At 36.7% G+C, this 24729-nt stretch overlaps 3 protein-coding genes and 1 pseudogene across 4 annotated transcripts; all 4 read right to left on the reverse strand.

Moving 5' to 3' along the window:
- On the reverse strand, nucleotides 1-2807 carry LOC114723333 (putative disease resistance protein RGA3). The gene is made up of 2 exons (XM_028909528.1): nucleotides 300-2807; nucleotides 1-54 (listed from the first exon to the last, which is right to left on the reverse strand). The coding sequence occupies exons 1-2, from the start codon at nucleotides 2805-2807 to the stop codon at nucleotides 1-3; spliced, it is 2562 nt and encodes an 853-aa protein (XP_028765361.1).
- A 2232-nt stretch (nucleotides 2808-5039) lies between these two features.
- On the reverse strand, nucleotides 5040-8873 carry LOC114723385 (poly(A)-specific ribonuclease PARN-like). Its single transcript, XM_028909579.1, has 8 exons — nucleotides 8527-8873; nucleotides 8010-8140; nucleotides 6893-7090; nucleotides 6706-6818; nucleotides 6461-6574; nucleotides 6266-6380; nucleotides 5950-6165; nucleotides 5040-5712 (listed from the first exon to the last, which is right to left on the reverse strand). The coding sequence occupies exons 1-8, from the start codon at nucleotides 8835-8837 to the stop codon at nucleotides 5087-5089; spliced, it is 1824 nt and encodes a 607-aa protein (XP_028765412.1). The 5' UTR covers nucleotides 8838-8873; the 3' UTR covers nucleotides 5040-5086.
- A 1860-nt stretch (nucleotides 8874-10733) lies between these two features.
- LOC114723374 (serine carboxypeptidase-like 20) lies at nucleotides 10734-23485 on the reverse strand. Of its 2 annotated transcripts, XM_028909566.1 has the most exons (15): nucleotides 16890-17077; nucleotides 16615-16790; nucleotides 16371-16516; nucleotides 15855-15931; nucleotides 15579-15701; nucleotides 15369-15471; nucleotides 15249-15286; nucleotides 15081-15182; nucleotides 14200-14280; nucleotides 13875-14117; nucleotides 12292-12357; nucleotides 11938-12059; nucleotides 11365-11478; nucleotides 11119-11164; nucleotides 10734-11038 (listed from the first exon to the last, which is right to left on the reverse strand). In XM_028909566.1, exons 2-15 carry the CDS (start codon nucleotides 16764-16766, stop codon nucleotides 10955-10957), a joined length of 1497 nt encoding a protein of 498 aa, XP_028765399.1. In that variant the 5' UTR covers nucleotides 16767-16790; nucleotides 16890-17077; the 3' UTR covers nucleotides 10734-10954. The 2 variants fall into 2 exon arrangements, with proteins under 2 accessions (XP_028765399.1, XP_028765400.1); XM_028909567.1 differs by lacking the exons at nucleotides 16371-16516; nucleotides 16615-16790; nucleotides 16890-17077 and adding exons at nucleotides 23046-23191; nucleotides 23314-23485.
- Nucleotides 17341-21742, reverse strand: LOC114723375 (serine carboxypeptidase-like 20; annotated as a pseudogene).
- Nucleotides 23486-24729: the final 1244 nt, after the last annotated feature.

A 24729-nucleotide genomic window follows, 5' to 3' on the forward strand; every position in this document is an offset into this window, starting at 1 on the left:
TCAAGAAAGGAGAGATTTTGCATCCATCCCTTTGGTAATGCTTCCATGCACATCCTATCAATGCAAAGAGACTTAAGCATGGATAGAGATTCAGCACAGTTTGTTTTCACATTTAATGTGTCTAGCAATGGCTTTGCGCCACAATCACTTAATTGCAACCTCCTCACGAGATTTGGAAAAGTAGGCATGTAGTTTAGGTTTGGGCAACGCCAAATTTTTAAGGATGAAAGACGTGAAAATGGAGGTAATGAATGATGCCACTCAACATCTCTTGTATTTTGGATATCTCCCTCCCTCACCCATCCCCTCAAACTTCCACACCTCTGAATGTTTAATTCCTCCAAAGATGGGAAGAAGTTAGTTGATGAGGAACATTCTTTATAATATATGCACTCCAATTTAACCATCCCAAATATGTGAAGACTCTTGAGAGAACCAAGCCCTTCCAACGCTGCCAAATACTGACAATTGTAGATGTCACTGAACCTCAATTCAACAAGATTTGCACATGACAAGAGCCAATCGGAAAAGCATATCCCTGGGTACTCTTCTATTGTCAATGCCTTCAAATTTCGATGAGGGTGAAGATTTTCCAATAACTGCGTGGCATCACGATCTTTCATCTTTGAATATTGTCCCCACCTCAAGGTCAAGGAAATGAGGTTTTTCTTTGTTCTCAAATTAACACCCTTGGACTCCTCCTCTACATTCCTCACTAAACCAAGTTTCTCAATGGTTAATCTACCTCTGAGATTAAGTTCTTTTAAGTCATTCAATTTGGCCTTCTTTCTCTTCTCATCATCATCACCCACTATGAAATGTGACAAATTTTGCAGAGTCGTCATTCTGCCCAACCCAATCGGCATCCCATCTTCAAAGGCCCAGCAATATCCTATATCAAGTCGACGCAAGTTTATTAACTTTGTGATAATATCCCCAGAAAATTCAAGATTACCACAGTCTTGCAGTCTCAACGTCTGCAAATTGACCAAGTTGCTAATACTTTCGGGCAAACAAGTCAATTGAGAACAATCAGAGAGATTAAGATACCTCAGATGGCTCATTTTACCTATTGATTCAAGCAAATCACTCTTGCGATAGTGTGACAAATCTAGACTGCGCAAGCGTGTGAACACAAAAGAATTGGATGGATTCTTTTCATATTCTCTCTTTGTTTTGAGAGCGGTTCTCGATCTACCAAAGCCCTGCAAATCTTGTGAACTATCAAAGTTATATTCTTTAGGAGAAGCATGTATAGTACACCTCACAACATTTTGTCTCCCCTCAACATATAGACAATGATCAGAGCTAATAATTGATCGGGACAAGTCATGCATCAAATCATGCATTTTAAATTGTGTGATTTCACCTAATTCATCCATCACGACATCTTGCAAGAAAGACTTCATCAACAAAATATGAACGTAGTCTTCGCCAACATCTTCTGGACATCGCTTCTCAACTTCACTTTCAAGGAAGCCTTGTGCCATCCACAAATCAATCAGTATATCCTTCTCATATACCCAATCTTTTGGATATGAAGAACAATAAGCAAAACATTGTTTTAATTCACTTGCCAAACTGTCATAACTTAACTTCAATATTGGCATAATTGAATTATTGTCTTCACATAACTTCCAAAAGTCACCTTCCAAAATAGCTTCCCAATCACTTTCCTGCGCTTTTGATCGCAACAAACTCCCCATTACTCTTATTACCAGCGGAACACCCTTACATTTTTCTGCAATTTTATGGCCAATAGACTCCAGATTTTCGGTCATTATTTTATCTTCCTCAAATGCCAATCTTTTCAACAGAGTCCAAGATTGGTCATTTTTCAGTCCTTTCAAAAGATATGGCATTTTTGCACCCATTTTATTGGCTACCGCCTGATTGCGTGTAGTCAACAAAATCTTACTACCCTTAGCACCACACGCCAAAAAGTTCCTTAACTCTCCCCACTTTACGGGAAAATCATCCCAAATATCATCTAAAACTAGCACAAATTTTTGGCCAGCTAAATTTTGTTGCAGCTCATTTTGAAGTAGTTCTAATGATTGATCGTCCTGTTTTTTGCCAAGTAATGATTCGAGTATCTGCTTAACAAGTGCATTTACATTAGAATCTTCAGAAACACACACCCACATTCGCTTGTCGAAAAAACGTTCCACGTCAGTATCATTGTACACCAATTGAGCAAGAGCAGTTTTACCCAAACCCCCGATGCCGACAATAGCAACCAAGGAAACCTTTTGATGGCTATTATCATCATTCAACAACAAATCAATTATGTCCTTCTTGTTTCCCTCCCTACCAACCATCTCCTCTTGGAGCACAAAAGAACTAGTTTCCCTCCAGTTCTTCTTTTCATGCTTCGTTTCAACATCTCTTCGATCTAAATTCAACTTAGACATAGTTTCAACAACACCATTAAATTTCCCTCTGATTTTTCTAATCCTGCTTGCAATTTTGCGGCGAAAAGCAATTGGGTTGGAGGACGAAAAGAACTCACGTACCTTTCCCTTTCCATCCCTCTCGCGCAGCAAATGTTGAGTGTGGATCTCATCAAGCAAGTCATCTGCTTCGTAAAGAACTTGTCTTAGCTTCGTTATCCAGCGCTGGATGAGTTCCGCAGTGTGCTGCTTTTTGTCAGCATCAGCAAGCACGGCTTTGATGTCTTTAACAGTTTCCTTCAGCCATTCAATCTCAGTCTCAACCCCATAAATGGAAGCAACCTCCCTGAAGGCTGCTGAAGCCAAAGTGTTGATGAGACTTGTAGCCACGCCATATGGGACTTGCTCGGCCATCCTTCCAAGACAAAAAGAGAGACTCTGGTGGAGTTCGGTGACTAGATCTAGCAAAGATGAATCTGGAAAGACTATGTTCTGACAGTTCGTGGCCTATATAGAAGAAATATGACCATAGTTTTGCAAGCTAAGCCACGTGAGGTGACAACCAACCAACCAAGTAATTAATCAAAAAGGAGCTCGTGTTTCTCGTGATGGCTGCTTGGTCTGTCAGAGAGAACAGCCTGGGATCCACGTCCTGATTAACTTTTATCAAAATATGCTTTCAATGCGGCACGGAACGTCTCCATTGCAGGTTCCCTCCATTTCTCTCCATTTAATTAAAGCGCAGCGTTTAGGGTTAAAAACAAAATCTGGGCCGCCGCTTTATGCAATGACGTTGAGCCGTTAATTGCCATTTCATATTTTCATTATCTTTTCTCTTTCTCTCCGTTGTTGCTCCTCAGTCCTCACCCGTCAACCCCATTGTCGTCGGCACAGTGGCTTACGGTTCTCTTCCTTCACCCATCTAGCCGTCCTTATACCATTGGTAATTAGTCATGATAGAGTGGCCTCTTCATTCATCTATCACCCATCACGGTCCTCGTCATCCGACAGAGATTTCTGAATGTTCGGGCTCTTCATCATCCTTGTCTACTGTGGTGCTCTTTGAAATATAATACGATGAGATTCGTTCTCTTCCAAGGCTGATTAGATGAAACAACTTCGAATAGAGGATCTTTGTTCTGTTTATCCCCGCATGCCATCTATTCATTTTTGAGGTGGTCGAGCTTGATAATTTGTGTATTCCCGTTTTGATTATTAATTAAGACCTCGTTTTGGTTTGATCTGATGCACTTTCTTGGGACATTTTTCTCAATCCCACAAGGATGGCCTCTAATATGTATATATATTATTATGATTTCATCGAATGGCTCTGGGGCTTTTATCACTTTTTAACTTGATTTATGGTACAAAATGTGAACTGCAGAGGTGGGTATAGAAAGAATGGAAACCAAACGGTTCCCTGCTTTATTATTTTTCTGGTTAAAAGATTATAAGAAGTCACCAGCCAAAAACTTAAAAGGGATGAAAATAAACCAACAACACTCCTTTTCTCCGATGATTTCTTTTCACAGACCACTCGTGAAGTTTTTTGGAGGCAATCCAAGGAGATTCCCGTTCTGATGAAGGAACACGATCAGCTGAAGCATATTCATGGACGGCATCCAGATCGCGAAAAAGAAAACCTGATCAGTTTTGTTTTTCACCCTAAACGCTGCGTTTAAATTAAATGGAGAGAATATTTTACAACTAAACTAACTTCACAGCTAAACTTTCAAACACTACTCCATGTCCTTTTTCAAATACTACTCTATGTTTTTTTTTAATTATTTTATAACAAAACTAATTTTTTTATTAATCATCTAAATAACTTTTAATTTTTTCAACTAACTTTTTAAAAGCATTTATCTAAACATAAATCTCATTATATTAACTGATTTTTACTCTAACTTTAGTTATAAAAATCAGTTGAGTTAGAAGGCAGTTTTACTCGAGGTCAATACAAATATATCCTAGTGGAGACTGGAGACATTCCGTGCCGGCTTTCAAGGAGCCTTCCCATTAATCCCATACCACCAACTAATGCTTAGTTTATATTATCAGAGTGACTTCTGTGTTGGTCTGTGTGTTTTGATTTTCTAGTTTTTATAAAAGAATTGTCGTTTGTATTAGTTAAGAATTGATTTCACATGTTATGCTTCTTTGAAAGAGCCTAACGTCACGATTCGCCATTGCTTCCTCGAAAAACCGTACAGTGTCCTGCTTTCACCGTGTCCGCGAAGCCTACTTGGGGAGGACAAAAACAGTAACGGTGAAATTAATTAGTGGCTGAAGGCACTCGTAAATAAATATTGGAGGTAAATTAATCAAGTCTCCCCTGCTGTAATTATGTTATTTTGAGGTTGCTTTGTTTGTTTTGTTTTTTTTTCTTTTTCTTTTTTTGGGTCAGTTTAAGGCCTAACCCCAACATGCTAAAAGCAAACTCCTTCATCCTATATGCAAAGGGTGCGTAAAATTATAATACTCGCCATCATATAGTGACCTAGACAAGCAAGCGAATCGGTATATAGTTATATCAGTTCTTGAGAAACTGCTACTTCGATACTTGATGAGGCATGAACCAATAAAAAGAATTCAGGGAAAAAATCATGTCCAGCTACTTGCAAGGCAGTAAAGAAAAAACTTTAAAAGGCTTAAAAGAATTTTCCTTCTCAATTAAAACGATCAGGTAACCATCAACGATTATCCAAGTTCATTACATTATCATTATGGCAGCAAATATTGGAAAATTCTCCATCAGACTTTTCCAGAGCTCCATCCAGCGACTCTGAGAGATTGGCCTCCCACAAACCTAACCTACAAACTGTCCTGTAAGTGTCATAACTGGCTACCCTGAGGCCATTTGATACTAATTCCCTCAACAACCCACTAATTTGTTCATTACTCATTGCATTAATAAAAGCTTTTGACAACCCAGGTTCCCAGAAAACAACAATGGCACAATCTTTATCCACCAGTTTAACGTCAAACTCTCTAGAAAAGATGCCATGAGATTCCTGAAGTAGATTCTTCAACATGCTTGCCGTGATCCTGAACTGAACTCCCCATAAGAAAACCAATTGTTCACTGTTAACTTTTCTTGTATTATTTGCCCAGATGCTAATGCTCTCATCAGCCAACTCTCTGGAATCAGCTGTCCATGGATGGAATACATTGGTGAAGTCTTGAAGCTCAGCGGCCAAATGCTTATTGCCAGATTCAGTAACACACGGGGAAATTTTCAATATAGAGCAGATCTTCATAAATAAATAGCATATCCTTAATGCATCAAGTCCATCATTCTTGCCTCCATTTGTAGTAGCTGAATCGAAAAACAGGAAAGTAAAAGAGAAAGAAAGAAAACATATGATTAAATTGCCAGCTTTAGATTAACATAAAAATAAATAAAAATTTGTCATTTACCCAAAAAGAAAATGAAATAAAAAGGGACGAATTCACCATGGCTCTTAAATTTTCGGAAGTGATGCATGCAAGGATTGATGACATAAACATGGTAAGTAGCTTGAGGATAGGTGCCAATATCAGGATGAAGGCTTACCCTGGTCAGGAATTTCCACATCAACAGTTGCAAAAAAATGATTCTTCAAGTACAATAAAGCAGCAGATATGCTGGTCATGTTTCTCACGGCCTCAAATTTCTTCATCATATGATTCACATCAATTACATGGGAGAAAACTGAACGGAAAGAGTTTATAAACTCATTCACTTCAGAAGGAAGGGGAGCAATGAATTTTGAATGAATAAACGCACAATCTGCAAATAACAACAATAAATAAAAAGTTAACAGAGGGAAGTAGACCAGGCCAACAACATAAGAGAACTAAATTAGGAGGTTTCCATCTAGGATATACACCATCAAGGCATTTGTGGAAGAGAACAGGTTTCTGTGAAGCAGAAATCAACTCGATCACCTCTCGAAACCCACGAAGCTTCTTGTTCTCCTCCTCTTCTAATTTTTGACGCTCCCTCTGCCGAGTAAAGTCATTATTATTTCAAGAGAAGGGGAAATGTTTCCAGTGACTAGACGAGATTAAAAACTTATCATCACCTCAAACAAATCCTTATCCTCTTTCGACTTCATCAAAACAAGACAGATAGCCAGAGCAGTATTACCCTTTCCAGGCACCAGCAAAGGAACAACATTGGGAAAGTTTACCAGCATCTACAGCCACCAAAAAATCCAACAAACACAACCCCAAAGTAAGTAAGAAAAATGATTTGATCAGTTATATGAAGTGGGGGTGATCAAGCTAGCATATGCTTAAAAGTCAAGACATTGTTACTTCATTCTACCTCCAGAATCAGCTGCACTTGTCTATCACTGCAAACATCTATTGTGAGACAATGTCTTGAGCCGAACATTTCACTTCCCATCACAATTTTCCTAAGGGAGGCGAGGAGAGCATCTGCATGGTTAAAGAATAAAGGAAAGTTCGAAGAACAACCTTAATCCAAAAGAATCTGCCGAAGATATTCTCACCATCTTTGCTTGTGCTTTTGCCACACTTTTCACAACTTTTTATCCAATATTTGATCCGTGATTTAATCCTTTCAACAAAAACAGTATCAGCAGTAGTAGAGGTTGAAGAAGAGTTATTCACATTAGGACAAGGCATGTAATTCCCTATCTGCATTTTAGCTTTAGACTCTTGTACTCTAGATAGATATGATACACCTGCCACATAGGGTTAAGAAAGCACATCAGCGCCTCAAAATAAGTAGCAGAGTTGTAGACTCTTTTAAAATAGCATGGCATTTGCTATCCATATCCACATATTTAAGTAGGCCACACATATTGGTGGAATGAGCATGAAAACAATATCTGTCCAGGGGCACAAGCAAGTCCTCAAATCCTACTATTAGAGGAAATCAAGCAGTGATTGATTGATATATAGATGGCACAAATTGTTTATGCTTTTTAGGTATACATTCAAATCGTATTAAAGAAAAAATGGCTAGTGAACCTAATCAAGCCTTATGCCAACTAAGGCAGAAGAAAGTTCTCAATTTGGTTCTTAGTCTTACTGATTCTGAAGGAAGAAAGGGAGATTAATGCAGATTTCATTCTTATTTCCTTCCACAGCATCATCCTAGAAATGAAAAAGGAAGAGATCCTTCTATGCTCAGCATATGAGAAAGAAAGTGTAAAACAAAGACTAGCATAGTGGAAGATGAACAATAGCAGCAGGCTTTGTCCAAGCAAACAAATAACACTTACGCAGCAGGACAAAGTGAAATTGCATAGCAAGTTAGCAGAACTTACTTGACCATACAATAGATCATGTGTGGTACAGGTTTCAAAGGAAATTTAAAAAATAAATAAAAATAAAAACGTTGAGTACTGCAGTTACCTTGCTTAGACCAAGACATCAAAATAAACAGATGAAAACACTAATATCAACGGAGCCTGAGCAGTTGATTATCTTTAGTCATAATTTTATTCAACCACAAAGGGAAGCGAAAAACTCCAAAACCGCACTCAGCAAGTCCCAAAACCACTCAGTCATTGCGCTCTTACGATTTCCCTTAATACGAATAGCTTTTTACAGACCAAAAGAATTTGTAACGAAAAAAATCAGGACATTAAGAAACTTTACCATCGTATATGCAAGCATTGAAATCAAAACCTTCACGAGCCATGGACGTCAGATGTGATGTTTGGCATGAAAAATTATAAGAAGGCATCCCCGTTCTCAGTTCATCTCTGGGAAACAAAAGAAAATTGTACCTGCACCATATCCGTTAGGTCACTTTGTCGTCCCCCTTTCCACTCTACAAGCATCACTTGGAAAGGAAACTCTCTTGTCACCCTTGATAGATAAGTGCATTTTGAATTTTTTCAACTACAAATGATTTCTTTCAATGTAACCTCTCATTGGTTGAAAGATAACAAATTGCTCATTTGGAAACTTGAGGCCCTGCCACTCTTATTGTTTGACTCAATTACTCCTAGCCATGAAATATGTTAAAGGAAGCATTAAAACAATGGAGGGATCAAAAATCAAATCAAAAGATATCATTCCCAATGAGAATTTGAAAATGTTCCATTTGTCAGGACAATGATAAAAATTTCCTGTGCAACTTGCAAAAGAGAAGGTGATACGTGGTACCCACGGGTTAGCGATGAACTTATTGGAGTCGGCAATTGAAAATGGACAGACAGCAAACTGAAGTAGCTGAAACCGCTCGGCGGAGTGCCTGGCCTTGCAATAGGCGATTTCCACCGTGTCGAAGGGAAGCACACGGTGCCACGAAGCCGAGAAAGAGCCTGTCTTCTCCATAGATACTGCTACGAAGTCAGAGTTTGAAACATGGGTCTCTAACTCCTTCAAGGATTCCTGGAAGTTGGTCTTCGTTACCTGCTTCACCTTCCATTTCTTGTGCACGTTGGTGCAGAGAAGTCGCCTCTGCAACAACAGAGACATGGATGCCGGAACTATTGCCGGATTCAAGGTCCATGGATCATATACCCCGGGGGAATCGGGTCGGGTCCTCGGATGCTGCAACTCTCTCTCTCTCTCTCTCTCTCTCTCTCTTAAAAAATATGGAGAATTTTGTGAATTCAATGTTTTAATTTAATCCAGGAAATTTTTTTATGTTAATTACAATGAATTATTTTAATTTTAAAATGATGGAAATAAACAGATAACAATTAGTTTTTTACTCATAAATTCATTATATAAAGATAATGATTATTTTAACGTATTGCGTTTCTCCCAGCAAGCCAAGCAATACATACATGTATGCATTGATTTTTGTGGAAGGTATATATGTATTGATAACCTCTTTAACATTTGAAACTTTAAGATAAACCTCTCTAAATTCTTATATTTATGCAATTATCTCCTCTATGATTAATTTTGTTCATCATGTATCAGCATATAACTTCAAATTTATGAAAATTATCTGCATATAACTCAAAATAAAGAGTTAATATGAACACAAAAATAAACTCTACATGAATATATAATTGCATCCGAACTTAACCGTTTAGTATTAAAAATTAATGGATTATTCGTACATAGTTATTTTTCCTTTTGCCAACATATTTATACATAAGAATTTTATGTAATCCAACTCAAGGGGTGTTTAGCAACCCCCAAAAATACTTTTAAAAAATACTTTTCTGCAAAACGAGACAAATTCCTCCACATATTTACTTCGTAAACTGTAAAAATACTTTTAAAATCATAGTTTGGTTTCTATCCAAATATTTTTTTTAGATTATAACAATTCATAAATAGATTCTTTATCCGAGTTTTTTTTGGGTAGGCTTTGGCACCCATCATTAACTCTTTTAATGCTTGACATGCTAGTATTTTATATTTGCATCTGTGAAGCATATTACTTCTGCAATATGAATTGTTTTAAAATATCACCTTTGTAACTTTTCAAACCTTTATAAAGTAAAAAATATAAAGTTATAAACATCTTCTCACAATTGACTCTTATTTCCGCAGCACTGCCTAGTATGACACCATCATCATAAAGTAATAATTAAGTCACCCCACCACACATTCTCATCTCCATCCTTAGATCAAAAAATGCATCTGGATTGTTTCATAATCCTTTTCTCTCCGTTTCCTCTCACAATCACATCTTCCTCCGTAGATAAAAAAATGGATGGTTTTATTTAGCACGGGAAGAACATGAATGCTTTTTCAGTCTGTGGGGAACAGACTAGCTTAGGTGGAATCTGGAAATGGAAGCAGGAGCGGACCATACTAAGAAAGTACTATGGGCAATCCTGTTCGGGTATATATGCTGGGACATATGGGTATCAGGGTGTAACAAGTTACTCGGACGGCAGGGGAACCATGAACAACGGAAAGCAACCAACAGCGTCCTCGGAGCAGCTGTGGACCAGGATTTGAAGAACAAATGCATGTTCTACAAGGATCAGACAGAGTTGCAGCAGAACCACACCCAAGAAGAGGAAGGCTTCGTATAGCTAACAACGGACCGCTCTACACTACAGGATGGAAGAAGCAGCTATGGGGGAGTAATCAAAGAACACAATGGAAACTGGATATGCGGTTTCAGTGTGAAAATCACTTCTGTACCGCCAACGATTGCTGAACTAATAAGCTACATCCATGGTTTGCAAATCTGTTGGCCGAGGGGTCTGAGGAAAATCATTATTTTGTCTGACGGCAAAAGCGCTATCAACTTGGCTACTAAGGGATGTGATGACAATCACCCTTTAGTGACTTTGTTGAGGAGGCAAGATTACTCATACACAGAAACTGGGAAGTTAGGTTCACCCATGTTAATAGGCTTCATGTTAGAGAGGCTGACTACATGGCAAGGTTAGCTCATAGCCTTATAGGGAATTCCCTTGATCAACCTCCACTTTTTGATTTTTAGGTATGTTAGTTATTACATATAATAGCAATAGTAATAGCAATCGTGCCAACACACTGAAAGACTTCGAATACTCACATAAAACACAGACATGATCGCAATTCTGCAAAAGCTAGGAATACGTTATTGAAATACACAGAAAATCCAGATCAATTTGACCTCCGTTTCGTCTCTCCTTCTATATCAGCAATCCATCCAGAAAGCGCTTGTAGAAATACAATGACTCTTGTGGCTTATATTCTGGAACAGTGTGCCCAGCTCCCTGCACCATCATCAAACAGAATCAGAACACAAGATCAAGTGGTCTTGAAGCAATTTGGTCAAATTTTCCGGTGTACAAACCTTTATGGTCATAAAGGTGAGATTTTTATCATATCCTTGTATATAACTGCAAGAAATGCAGGAAGTTAAACAGATTATCAGGTCAAAGATTCTAACTGCATTATGAAAAAAGCATAAACTGATATGGTATGCATAGCACTAGAAAACATTCTCCAAATTGTCAACAAAGTTCCTTCTGTTTCCTGGATTATTCATTTGAAATTCATTCGGTAAAATAAGATAAGAAGGAAAAGGAGCTAGAAGTACCCAGCAACTTGATTATTGACCATCCATGGCCTCCATTCATCCACAACTTTGTATCCCATTGATCTAGTCCATGCTTGACTCCCAGTGAATGGAATACACATATCATGATCCCCGCTGCCAAAAACATGTTTTACATTATATTAATCAATGAACAGCAAAAAGAGCAGACACATAACAAGAAGCATGCAGATCATCAACAATAGCGGTGATTCTTATATTGTGCAAAGAATTTGAAAAAACATGTCCGTGTAATTAGACTACTGGAGAATTTCTAGTTTCATGAAAACACCCAGAGAAGGATGATAGAAGCAAGCAATTAATTAGCTACTTTAAATATGGCCGAATTAGAAGATATTAGTTTTACCAGCTCATTACACGGCCAATGATTCAGCAAGTATTAACCAAATTATTAAAAAAATGGTTAAAACAGCAAACAACCATTGGCGCAAAAGAGCTTTCAAAACCGCTGAGTAAATCCATTAGGGAAACTCCCCCAGAAAAGTCATATGCTGAATTCAGAGGATTTGAGATGCTAAAGGTTCAAGTACCAATGATTTTAACCTAATAATTTACCTGTATATAAGTGCTCGATATCCTCTGGATGTCAGGTTCTTGTGGAATTTGATCATGCTCCCAGCATCATGATCGTAGAAAATATTGTCCGTGCATAAATCCCAAATACTGACATCAGCTTTCTGTTATGTCACAAAATCAGTTTTTTTTTTTTTTTTTGGTGAGACAAGATTTAAAAGACAGATAGGCTGCTCCAACTCGAAACTAGAATGCACTGTATGTAGTGGATGACAATCAACAAAGGTTTAACCAGCAAGAACTGAACCAAACACCCTTTGGTCAATGGAGTTCAATACAGGTTGGGTCAGAAACCAGTGTTTCCGCTTCACAGTTTGGGCAATTAAGAAACCTCACCTCTGCAGTGTGAATTGCTTTCCTGACTATGTCATTGTTCAACCATGAGTTTGCGACCTCGTCATCCTGAAGATAATTTTAGAATTTGTTACTTAACATCCCAAGCTACAGGCGATACCACAATATCAACAATGACTTGATTGCGATCATAACAAGTATAATGATAGCAGATATGATACAAGAAAACAGAGAAAAGAAAGATTGGACTTCCGAAGCAGCAACTCAAAAAGGATTAAAGATGTAGTACCAGAACATAGCTTTAACATCATGAGACCATAAACTACAAGTTATAGCCATCTCATCTATGATGACAAATGAAGCACCACCATTAGAAACTAAAGTTAGTTTTCAGATGACATAAATCAGTGTTGGCAGAATCTGTCATATCATTATTGGTCAAGATATCTCCCCAAGTTTTTCAATTCTTATGGGAACACTGATTTGAAACAAGATCAAACATAAGAACATAAGAATGTCGTTTCTTTCTTTTTTTTCCCAGTAAAGTATCTAAAGGGGAAGGGGAAAAAAAATAGAATGGAACTAAGGATTCTTGCACAATGCATTTTTATGTCATGGCTTAGGTAGTTTTGTCGACATGGATTGGTCAAATCAAACACCAAAACTGATGAACAGGAATCATCTTGTCTCCTTGATTTCAGTCCGAAGCTATATTCTCCTGTGAACAAGTTGTATATTCCAGCTTATGGTTTCAGGATTTGTATTGATTGATGCCATTTTGGAATTATTGAGTTGATTTAGGATTAGTTAGTTGATGAGTCATTTGTAGGATCGAGTTGAGACTACTCCGACTACTCCTTCTGATTTTATTGTTGACTTACATTGTGACTGTTGACCGAGTTGGTTCACCTTTCATGATTAATTCAATAGATTCCATAACAAAGCGCAGCAGTGGTTGTTGATAGAAGGACTGGCCTGTCAAATTTCTTCTCCTATCCAAATAGTTTTATGCTTGCTATAAATTCTGCATGAGATATGAGTTTTAATTGGCAAAAGAGCTAGCAAGTAGTTAGCTTAATCTTTTGATTCGGTTATTAACTCCAAATTTCAAGTGAACTAGGAACGCGAGGGCCGAGGGCTATCTCGAGGGGAACATTTATAGTATAAATTGAGAAATCATCACCGTCACTCATCTTTTCTTCTATCAATTCACTTCATCCCTCATCGAGAAAGGCAAAACCATAAATAATAGACTTTAGGTGTAAAATAGAAAATCAACCAAACATTTACTCTTTCTCTTCACTGTGATTAATTTATTAATTTGTGATCCATAGGATTAGCAAGAAATCTTAACATTCACATAAGCTGACCTAGGCTAGATATCACTTTACTACATTTAGCTTAGTTAATTTTTGAAGAGTAAAATGCAATGCTTTTCACTAACAGATGTCATATATGTCTAACTTGCTTTAACACCTCATAACCTTATTATCAGCTTTTTTCACTGCATTGATTACTAATTAAGTGTGAACAGATAGACATCAAATCCTGAGAAATCAACCCGAAAAAGATCCATATATAGAGATTCTAGAGAAGAAAATCAATATAAGAACAAAGCAACCTACAGTGCATGGAACGTTGTGGCTATTGCTGAGTTGCGGCCAAGTTGGCACAATTCCATCTCTCACGGGAGCTCTAAGGGGCCAAGCACGACCAAACATCCTTTTTCTCACAGGTAGAGGTCTCTTGGTCTCACCCAACTGCCGGAAACTGGATGGCAACCTGATATAGGATGGTGTGGTCTCTATTGTCTCCGGCCAATGATAGCATGGTTCTAGAATGTCATATATGTTTAGCCCATCAATCTCCTGCCATAGCAAGAATCACGAATGAGAATCTAATTCATTTTGGTTCATTTCCTTCCAGAAGCCTATTGTACAAGTAGATTACCTGATCAACTTTTGCTAGCTTGCTTGCACAATTTTCATTCAATGGATTATAGAAATTCCCATTGCACTCAACTCTAACCTCCTGCACATGTAGTCATGTACCATTAATTATATGAAACATGTTCAGGAAACAATACAACTTCGCCAAATTTGTAAGCAAAAGACCACGAAGACAGCATTATTGAGACAGTTCTATCAAATCATGTTCAGTTTTGTCAAGGACCAATTCAACACAAAAGTAATCTATCAAGCGAAGGCCTAGGATTGGTTTTTATTAATATCTCTAACATTTCATTCAGGGAAGACCTTCGAGCATCCATGTGAAAAAAGCACAAGTACAATATATATTATGTTAAAATTTAATTTTAATTAGGGAAATAGATGTGGCAAAGATCAAACTCACAATAACTTGTTTATAGAGGCTCAAATAACATGTCATGGACCAATTGGACTCATAAGCTTAGACTGTTAAACGAAGGCCTAAGGTTGATTTTCACTAACAATATTTAACTGAGAAAATTCGATCTGGGTAACAAGACCAGTTCAGTGGCACAACTAGATTGACCAGGAGACATCGTTAATCAATTTAATAAAACCACAGATTATTAATTTCAAAATTTTATGTAAGATGAAATCAAACACTCGGCAACAACATCTGTTCAGATATGTGTTTGCAGGCATGTGTGGGTGATAATCTACTAGTGTGGAAGTGCGGAGAAAGTTATAGAAAAGCACTTAGATTGTCCGAAAATGGAAGAGACTGCCAAATATTGTTAATATTCCATAAGAATGTGATATGAAATCAAATCATCAATTTGTTAAGATGATAATTATGATAAGCTACTGAGTGAGTTTGCTATGATTGAAGGGTTGTACTTTCACCTCATACAATTCATCTGAGATGAGACCCATCCCATGTGCAAATGGAACAAGAGCATTGCCATCAAACTCATCATCTGTACAGCCGTTTCCAACCAAATATCCCTGCACATAATGACTTTAGTTTGCAGCTACAAGCTTGAAAACAAAGACTAACCTAAAGATAAAGACCTTGAAATTAAGGTTGGGCCTTGCACCAGCTTCAATTCCTATGAAAGACATTAAAAACGGAACCTTAGTTGTCATTCTAACTTATGTTAAAAACAGGAAATTCATGACAAAACTTATTACCTTTCATTACTTCATAAGCTAGTGTAGGTACATAAATTCCGGCATATGACTCTCCAGCAATGAAGAATGGATTAGAAAGGAACTCAGGATAGAGTTCAAACCACTGGTTTGTTCAAGATCAAGATAGAAATGTAAGCAATCTGTAAACCATGCAGAACTACTGACTCAGATATTATATTGTCAAAATTCCCAATTTGTTTCACTAGATACCTTAAGGAGAAAGGTGTGTGTATCTGAAGCAGTCTTTATGTCTCCAGTTATGTAATCGGATTTATTCTTTGAGAAAGAAAACCCCACACCAGCTGGAGAATCCAAATATATAATGTTGGAGACCTGCAACGCAAAGCAAGCAATGTATGCATAGATTAGAGGACTCCGAGAAAGGAAGACAGTTACCCACTCATCCTGAAATATCAACAAGCAAAGAAATTGTCCTTCTCTTTTAAAGATAAACCCTGAATCAAACAAATGTAAAAATGTTTAGACCTTTGACCAGCTGTAAGGATTTAGGTGCAATGTAGGCAAGGATCCCTTGGTTTTGGCCTTTTCAAAATTGAAAGGACCTGAAATTTACCATGGATTTAGTCAAATATAACAAGCGAACGATAATAAATCAAGCAAACTATTCTAATGAATTTTTTAAAAAGAAAAACAAAACCAGGTTTCGGAAAATACAGAAACAACAGAACTATTCTAATCAAGCAAACCGCTAGTTTTTTATTTTGATTTCTGATGGATAGACACGAAAGACACTAGGCAATCATCATATTTAACTGTTTACTAGAGCCAAGTGTTAAAGGATGTTTAGATTCTTCAACCTGGCTGACTATTATTGGGGTCAGTCGACAACTCGTAACAAGCCACAGTAAGTACTTGCAAATTGAAGAATGAGTTCACATCTTGGCATCCGGATTGCGAAACAAACTGATAAAATAGTGTTCACAGATAACCACGGCCCAAAATTTATCTACACTACAAAGGCTGAATATAATGAATTATTACCATGCTCGTATACGAAGGCATCGAAGCTAGAGCATCCGGGCCCGCCGTTCAGCCATAAAACCAAAGGATCCTCAGATGGATTGCTTTCTGATACCACAAAGTAATAATACAGGCTCCTCCCATGACTTTCATCCACCGTCACATAACTACAACATCCCAAAATGAGACAAAAACAAATCCTCCATTGGTCAACGAAGGCAAAGTAAAAGCCCAGATATTGTTTAAGAGACAATCTGAAGCATACCCGCCATAATGCTTGGAAGGTATAGTGCCATTAAATCCAGGAATCTCTGTTATGAGAGCACCTTCAGGAGCTGACTGAGTTGGCAGAGAGCTTAACAAAATGTTAACCAGGACGAAATAGAAGCAGCAGACCACACTGTTCACCGTAGCCATGCTGTTCGATTAATCAGCAAGCAGCTACAGAGCACAAAAGAAGTATTAAAGATCAAGAACATTCCAATTTACATGACAGACGAATAAAGGCGTTGAAAACGCAAGCATAAATGCGGGCCCCACCTGAGCTATGAGAAGCTAACAAAGATTCTCAACTTCTTCGAATTGTTGCAAGAGATAAAGTTAGCCAAGTGTGGTTCTGGGGATGAATCGAGCAGAAAGTTGAAAGCGCTTTTTCTGGAGCCTGGGATACCTCAATCCTCAAACATGGCGTCGTCGGCCCAGGTATCAACGCAGAGTTATTGGATTCTTGCGGAGTGGGACACAGGAACTGATTACTTGGAGGAGCCCGATTGGAAAATGAGGCAGGGAAGGATATGTTTTTTTTTTTTTAATCAGATTCCATGTATGATCCTGATGTCAGAAAGAAGATATCCCTTGGATATTTGATAGTTTTATAATTTGTATTAATTAATAATATAACACCGTAGATATTTGTATCCACGATTCAACTCATATTTTCTTCACCGCCTTCCCCACCAACCAACCTTCTTTCCACTTCTCATCTATACGATTAAGATGAAATTAAGACCATTCAGATTTAGAATCTTGCAAAGTGAATTTCTTATAATAAAAATAGCAGTTCTGCGAACGCTCTGAAACACTTTGAATTTATTCTCGTAAGGTACAGATACATATATAATAGCAATGGCAATTCTGCAAACACTAGGAACACATCATTGAGCTACCCAGAATATCCTGGTCAGTTTGATATCTGTTTCGTCTCTCTTATCATATTGACGATCCATCCAGAAATTGCTTGTAGAGGTACAGTGCCTCTTGCGGCTTATATTCTGGAACAGTGTGCCCAGCTCCCTGCGCCATTATCAAACAGAATCAGTAACACAAGATCGAGTGGTTCTTGAAGCAATTTGGTCAACTTTCTGGTATACATACCTATATGGTCATAAGGGTGAGATTTTTATCATATCCTTGGATATAACTGCAGCAAATACAGGAAGTTTACTGAACGTCAGGTCAAAGATTCTTGCTGCATTATGATAAAGAAGCATAAACTGATAGTATTCATAACACTGGAAGAACTCTCCAAATTGTAAAAACAAAGTTCCATCTGTTTCCTGGATTATTTATTTGAAAATTCATACAGTAAAATGACAGAAGAAGGAAAGTGTAAGAAGTACCCAGCAGCTTGATTATTGATCATCCATGGCCTCCATTCATCCACAACTTTGTATCACATCGAGCTAGTCCATACTTGACTTCCAGTGTATGGAACACACATGTCATGATCGCCACTGCCAAAAACGTGAACTTTTTACAGTAAATTAATCAAGTAACACCAAAACAGAGCAGGATAAATAACAAGAAACATGATAATGGTGACTCTTATGGCGACGGACTGTTCTGCCAAGAACCTGAGATGTAAAAACTTTTTACAGTATATTCCTTTTCTTTTCTTTTCTTTTCTTTTTGACAGGATTTACAGTATATTCCTTGTTTTATGAACTGTTGTTCAGGAATATCCATGGCGACAGCTGTTGTATATTTGAAGTGCATGGTGTCACTAGTTGATATACAGCCATAGTTTGACACAATGACGGACCAAGGAAAATTAGTTGGTGGGGGCCAATTTGTGTCAAATATGGCTATCGATGTTCTATGAAAATATGATTTAGATATTTATTAAAATTAATAACTAAGGAAATATTATACATTCATATTTGAAATAGTATATTCATATTTATAATCAATGTAATAGAAAATTGCTATTTGATAAGTAGGAAAACAATAGAAAATTATAAATTTAATATGTGTGTGCGTGTCTTTTTTTAAAAAAAAAAAAAAGTAAATGGGGTTAAACATAAATCTTTTTTGGGGAGGGGACAAATGAAATTTTTTAAGGGATGCTAGTAAAATCCTAGGAAAGATATATTGAAAAAAATAAAAAAAGTGATGAAATTTTTGTTACTAATCAATTTAGCAACTGAATTCTGTCACTAATTAATTATGGAATTTACAAATTCTATTAGGGCTGGTAATATGAGCCAACCCGCGAATTGTGGATTGGCCTATGGTGGGTTGAGCCCATGGCGGGTTATGCTGAAAGGGTTTGTTTGAAGGTCGGTTGGCTTTTAGCCAACTCTAGCCCCCTAAGGTGGGTTGGTAGATTAGCCCGCCAACCTGCCAACATTTTTTTTTTGAATTTTTTTTTACTTTTAAATTTTTTTCTTATATAATATCAAAAAAAATAAATTTTTTGTTTTTTCTTGAAATATTTGATTGAAAGTACCAAATAAATTATATAAGTATCTTTTTTAATTTTTTTAGATATGATATGATACATAATAATATAATTATAATAATTAAAAAAAATTTTAAAAAATAAATGCAGGTTAGCCTGCGGGTTGGTGGCTAACCCGTAGCGGGTTATGAGCCTGGCGGAGCTGGTTAAAAAGGCTCGTTTATTGGCAGGTCGGCTTTTAGCCAATCCTAACCTGTTATTTTTGACGAGTTGGCGGGTTGGACCCGTGAGTCCAACCTATATTACCAGCTCTAAATTCTGTCCCTAAACTTCATCGTTAATTCACTGTTTGTTTGGAGTATCATTGTAGTTTTTTTCTCCATAAATAATATCCATATGTGATGTTAACATTTTGCAAGTGTCACAACAATATTGCATATATTATGTCCGTCCCTAATTTTCAGTAACCATTCCTTATAAAGCGTTAATCAATTTTGCATAAAAGAATTATAAGTTGTTGCATTGTTCAAATTCATGAACCGTGCGACTTATTTCTTTACATAATTTGTCCTAATCAATTACACAAAAGATGTAAAACATTAAACGAAAAGCATAAACTGAAAAGAGCACCTAAAAAGCTTCAGGAAATCAATAGGGAAACTTCCCTAGAAAAGTATCAATGATATTCAAATTAAGAACGTACCTGTATATAAGCGCTCGATATCCTTTGGATGTCAAGATCCAGTGGAATTTGAGCATACTCCCAGCATCATGAACGTAAGGACTAATAAGTTCCGTGCATATTATCCAAGTCTTGGCCTCATTTTCCTGTTATATATGTCGCAGATCAACAAGAATTGAACCAAATATCCTCTGGTCATTGCAGTTCAATCCGGGGTTGGTTCACAAAACCAGAGCCTTCATTTCACTGTTTTACTAAACAAAATGGAAGGAAACCTTACCGATGCAGCGTGAATTGCTTTCCTGACTGTCTCATTATTCAGCCATATGGTTGCAACCTCATCATCCTGAAGATTAAATTAGAACTTGTTATTATTTCCTAAACATTTCAAGATGCAAGCAATACAACAACAGGACACACAATGAGCTTTATTTGCAATCATATCATGTATATAATGACACTTGTTGATGGCTTATCTGATACAAGAAAACCAAGGGAAAAAAGATTATGATATAAAGTCAAAACTGTCTTATTTAAAATGTTTCTTTCAAACCGCAGTTAAGTGGAATTTGTCATGTCATTATTGGTCAAGGGTCAGATATATCCCCAACCTAGTTTTTCAATTCCTATGTGAACAACACTGATATGAGGGTATCATCTTGAATAAATGAGGTTCAGAGCATGATAGAGAGAATCTGTTCAGTAGTGTGCCTTTTCCTCATTCCATGAAGGGACACAAGAAAGAGAATATTTTGGAAAGCACAAGTGATTAACCTATACAACAAACACTAGTACTATGACCGGTTTGAGACTAAGGAATGTACAGCATAATCAATTTTGTAACTTTAAGCAAGAGTTATTACTAAATTTGCATCAGTAAGTAGTTTTAACTGTAAATAAGTAAACATTATATCAAGGGAAATCACCCAGGAACACAAATCTACATTTAGATTATAGAGATCCTAGCAATGAAAATCAATTTGAAGCAGGGACATAATTATAAAATGATGATGAACCATCAGACAAGGACACCCACAGTGCATGGAACTATGGTGTTGCTACTGCTAAGTTCCGGCCAAGTTGGTACAATTCCATTTTTCACTGGAGCTCTAAGGTGCCAAGCACGACCAAACATCCTTTTTCTCACCGGCTGAGGTCTCTCGGTCGCGCCTAATTGCCGGAAGCTGGATGGCAACCTAATGTAGGATGTTGTAGTCTCTACTGTCTCTCTCCCATGATAACATGGTTCTAGAGTGTTGTATACGTTTAGATCAGCAATCAACTGCAATAGTAAGAATCATGAATAAGAGCCTAACTCTTCTTGGCTTTAATTCAAACAGAATTCGGTTGTACAGTTAGATTACCTCATTAACTTTGTCTATCAATTTCTGAATAATTACCATTGCACACATTTTTGGTCTCCTGCATATGAAGTCATGCGCCATTAAGCATATAAAACATGTTCAATGAACAAGTCAACTCGAAAGTGAGCCATTAAGGGAAGGCCTAGGATTGGTTTCTTGTAATATCTCTAACATGTCAGTGACATGAAAACCCTTTGGGCTTGCATGTGAACAAAGCACAATGCATTACTGTTCAGATTTAATTTTAATTATATAAATGATGGTTGCAAATATCAAATTAGTCATAATCACTCGGTAATGAAGGCTCAAATATGCCATTTCAAGAACCACTTTGACTCAACAGCTGAACTTCTTAAGCGAAGACAAGTGATTGGTTTTCACTGACAATATTCCATAAGTTTGATATAAAATTAAATTCTTAATTATTGAGATGATAATTATGACGAGCTCTTAAGTTAATTTGCTATGGTTGAGGGTTTTTTCTTAATCACCTCATACAATTCATCTGAGATAAGACCCATCCCATGTGTAAATGGAATAAGAGCATTGCCATCCATTTCGTCATCTGCAACGCCATTTCCTACCAAATACCCCTGCAAATTATGACTTTAGTTTGCAGCAACAAGCTTGAAAACAAACGATTAACGTAAAGATAAAGACCTTGAAATTCAGGTTGCGCTTCGCACCAGCTTCAATTCGTATTTTTTTAAAAGATTTGGGGGAAAAAAAAAAAGAACCTTAGTTGTGATTGTAACTCATGTTAAAACGGGAAATTCATGAGCAAACTTGTTACCTTTTACTACTTCATAAGCTAGTGTAGGTACATAAACTCCAGCATACGACTCTCCGGCGATGAAGAATGGGTTAGAAAGGAACTCAGGATAGAGTTCAAACCACTGTTTCGTTCAAGTTCAAGGTGGAAATGTGAGCAATTTGTAAACCATACAGAAGTACTGATTTAGATATTATATTGTCAAAATTCTCAACTTATTTCACTAGATACCTTAAGGAGAAAGGACTGTGACTCTGAAGCAGTCCTTAGGTCTCCAGTTGGGTAATCAGATATATTTTTAGAGTAAGAAAACCCCACCCCAGCTGAAGAATCCAAATATATGATGTTGGAAACCTATAATGCAAAGCAAAATAATGTATGCACAGATCAAAAAGACTATGAGAAAGGAAGGCAGTTATAGAATCATCCTGAAATATCACCAAGCAAAGAACTTGTTCTTCTCTTTAGAGGATAAACCATGAATCAAATGAAAGGTAAAAGTGTTTAGACCTTTGACCAACTGTAGGGTTTGAGGTGCAATGTGGGAATGGATCCCTTGGTTTTGGCCTTTTCAAAATTGAAAGGACCTGAAATATACCATGAATTAGTCAAATATAACAAACCAACAATAATAAATCAAGCATATTATTCTATTGAATTTTTTTAAAAAGAAAAACCAGGTTTCAGAAAATACAGAAGCAACAGAATTATTTGCTGTTGGTTTGTGATTTTGATTTCTGATGGATGTACGGAAACGACAGTAGGGCAGTTTCCTTATTTAACTGCTAAAAGATGTTTAGATTCCTCAATCTAGCTAACTATTATTAGGGTCAATTAATCAAAATCCACATTTTGGTATCCTGATTGAGAAACAAACTAGCCCAAAATAGTTCCTACAGTTAAAAAAACAAAAGGAAAACACAGAAGCAATGGTCTAACACAGCGCAGACCGTTTCCAAGCTCCAACTCTGCAAGGTCACCCAAAGTGATCATTATAAACCGGTGCACAAGGCTCCCACCGGGTAAAATCTAAGGAGGAATAGATATTCGGAGCCTTTATCTAGGCTATTGTCAGGATTTGAACCTATGATTTTTAGGTCGCATGGTAACATCTTTACCATTGCTCCAAGGCTCACCATCTACCCAAAAACACTACCGATATCAAAATAAAAGGCCATTGTGGGAATTGAATCATTACCATGCTCATACACAAACCCATCAAAGCTAGAGCACCCGGGTCCACCGTTGAGCCATAAAACCACTGGATCCTCAGATGGATTTCTTTCTGATTCAACAAAGTAGTAATACAGGTTCCTCCCTTGACTTTCATCCACAGTCACATAGCTTCAACATTTCAAAATGAGACACAAGCAAATCCTCCATTGGTCAATTGAGGGGGAAAAAAAAGTAAAATCCCATTCAAAAGTGGGAGCAAAAAAGCTAAAATGGATGAAGACAATGTATACCCAGCATAATGCTTTGAAGGTATAGTGCCACTGAATCCAGGAAGCTCTGTCACGAGAGCAGCTTCAGGAGCTGATTGGGTTGGCAGAGAACTCAAGAAAATGCTAAGCAAGACCATGTAGAAGAAGCAGACCACATTGTTTCTCGTAGCCATACTGTTTGATAAATGATATGAAGAAGCCACAGAACACAAATCATCATCATCATCATCATCAATATATATGCACAAAATATGGGTAAGTGATTCATTGACTTTTGTGAACGCATACCAAGAAGAAAACGATATTGTATAAATAAGTATATAGACATATAGATAGATGCAGACAAGGGAATTTATGGTGAAGATAAATAAAGACAAAAAGGTATGCGCAGCATAATGATGCTTGGAAGGCATAGTGCCATTGAAAATCCAGGAAGCTCTATCACGAGAACATCTTTGGGGCTGGTTGGTTTGGCAGAGAGCTCTGAAAACAATAATGCCATGTAAGATGAAGTGGAAGAAGAGGACCACAATGTAACTGTTTGCTAGCTGAAGCTACAAAACACAAATAATTGTTCTTTTTTGTTGTTTTATTTTTCTGTACTCAATTAATCTGTTCTCTATGTAACATAAACGTTCTAATAAATCATATTATCCATTGGACAATGAGAATATATAGGACTAATTTCTAAACTTCATGCATGGATGGACTCACACTAATTCTTATAATAGTATTAAATTTATACTGAGCAGTACCATGAAAACTTAATCAATATAATTTATCTCATATTACTATGAGTTTTCTATTTATAGAGTCAAAAAAATAAGTCATATTATTCATGACTTATTAATTAGATAACTAAATTTTTCATATTATGCATGGATAATATACATATATGGATATAAAAAAATTTGGATAATAAACAAATTACACTGTTATAAATATAAAAAATTGTCTTATAAATATTAAATTTCCTGATATTTATTAGCATTAACTGAAATTTAAATGATCTATTTTTATTTCATTTTCTTATCTGAACATATAATGTTTTTATAAAAAAAAAATTTTAAATAAAACTCTTTTTCTTAATTAAGCATATATATCTTCTTATTGGAGCATTATTTGAGACACTATGGAAGACTGAAACCTTGATTTGCCAAAGTTATAAGAGGCTAGTCCATTTTACTAGATTCAACTTCCATTGATAATTAAAAAAATTTTCTTTTCATTTAAATTCCCATAAGAAAAAGCATTGGTCCTTTTCAATCTGGTCCCAACTATTAAAAATGAAAGGTCTATAGTGGTTCCGTGGGAAGGAAAAAAAATAACCGGAAAGGTCCATGGTGGAAAAAGGGCTAAAAAGTTAAAAACCAAAAGAGATTTAAAAATTTTTTAATCATTTTTAATTGGAAAAATGACAGAAAAATACCTATTAAA

Source organism: Neltuma alba, unplaced genomic scaffold (assembly GCF_004799145.2).
Source record: "Neltuma alba isolate B1F8T4 unplaced genomic scaffold, ASM479914v2 tig00012135_pilon, whole genome shotgun sequence".
Lineage (NCBI taxonomy): Eukaryota > Viridiplantae > Streptophyta > Magnoliopsida > Fabales > Fabaceae > Neltuma > Neltuma alba.

Bases quoted from the DNA above. Each gene is read 5' to 3' on its own strand.
- LOC114723374 (XM_028909567.1), bottom strand. From the start codon at position 23,465: ATGGCTACGAGAAACAATGTGGTCTGCTTCTTCTACATGGTCTTGCTT. The intron at 14,118-14,199 runs GTAATCTACTTG...TTGCTATGGCAG, and splicing joins AGCTAGCAAAAGTTGATCAG to GAGATTGATGGGCTAAACAT. The intron at 11,039-11,118 runs GTTTGTACACCG...ATGATGGTGCAG, and splicing joins TCACCTTTATGACCATAAAG to GGAGCTGGGCACACTGTTCC.
- LOC114723333 (XM_028909528.1), bottom strand. From the start codon at position 2,807: ATGGCCGAGCAAGTCCCATATGGCGTGGCTACAAGTCTCATCAACACT. The intron at 55-299 runs GTGAGGGAGGGA...TTGCATTGATAG, and splicing joins GTGGAAGTTTGAGGGGATGG to GATGTGCATGGAAGCATTAC.
- LOC114723385 (XM_028909579.1), bottom strand. From the start codon at position 8,837: ATGTCTCTGTTGTTGCAGAGGCGACTTCTCTGCACCAACGTGCACAAG. The intron at 6,819-6,892 runs GTGAGAATATCT...TTAACCATGCAG, and splicing joins CAAAAGCACAAGCAAAGATG to ATGCTCTCCTCGCCTCCCTT. The intron at 6,166-6,265 runs GTGTATATCCTA...TGTTATTTGCAG, and splicing joins CTTCCACAAATGCCTTGATG to ATTGTGCGTTTATTCATTCA.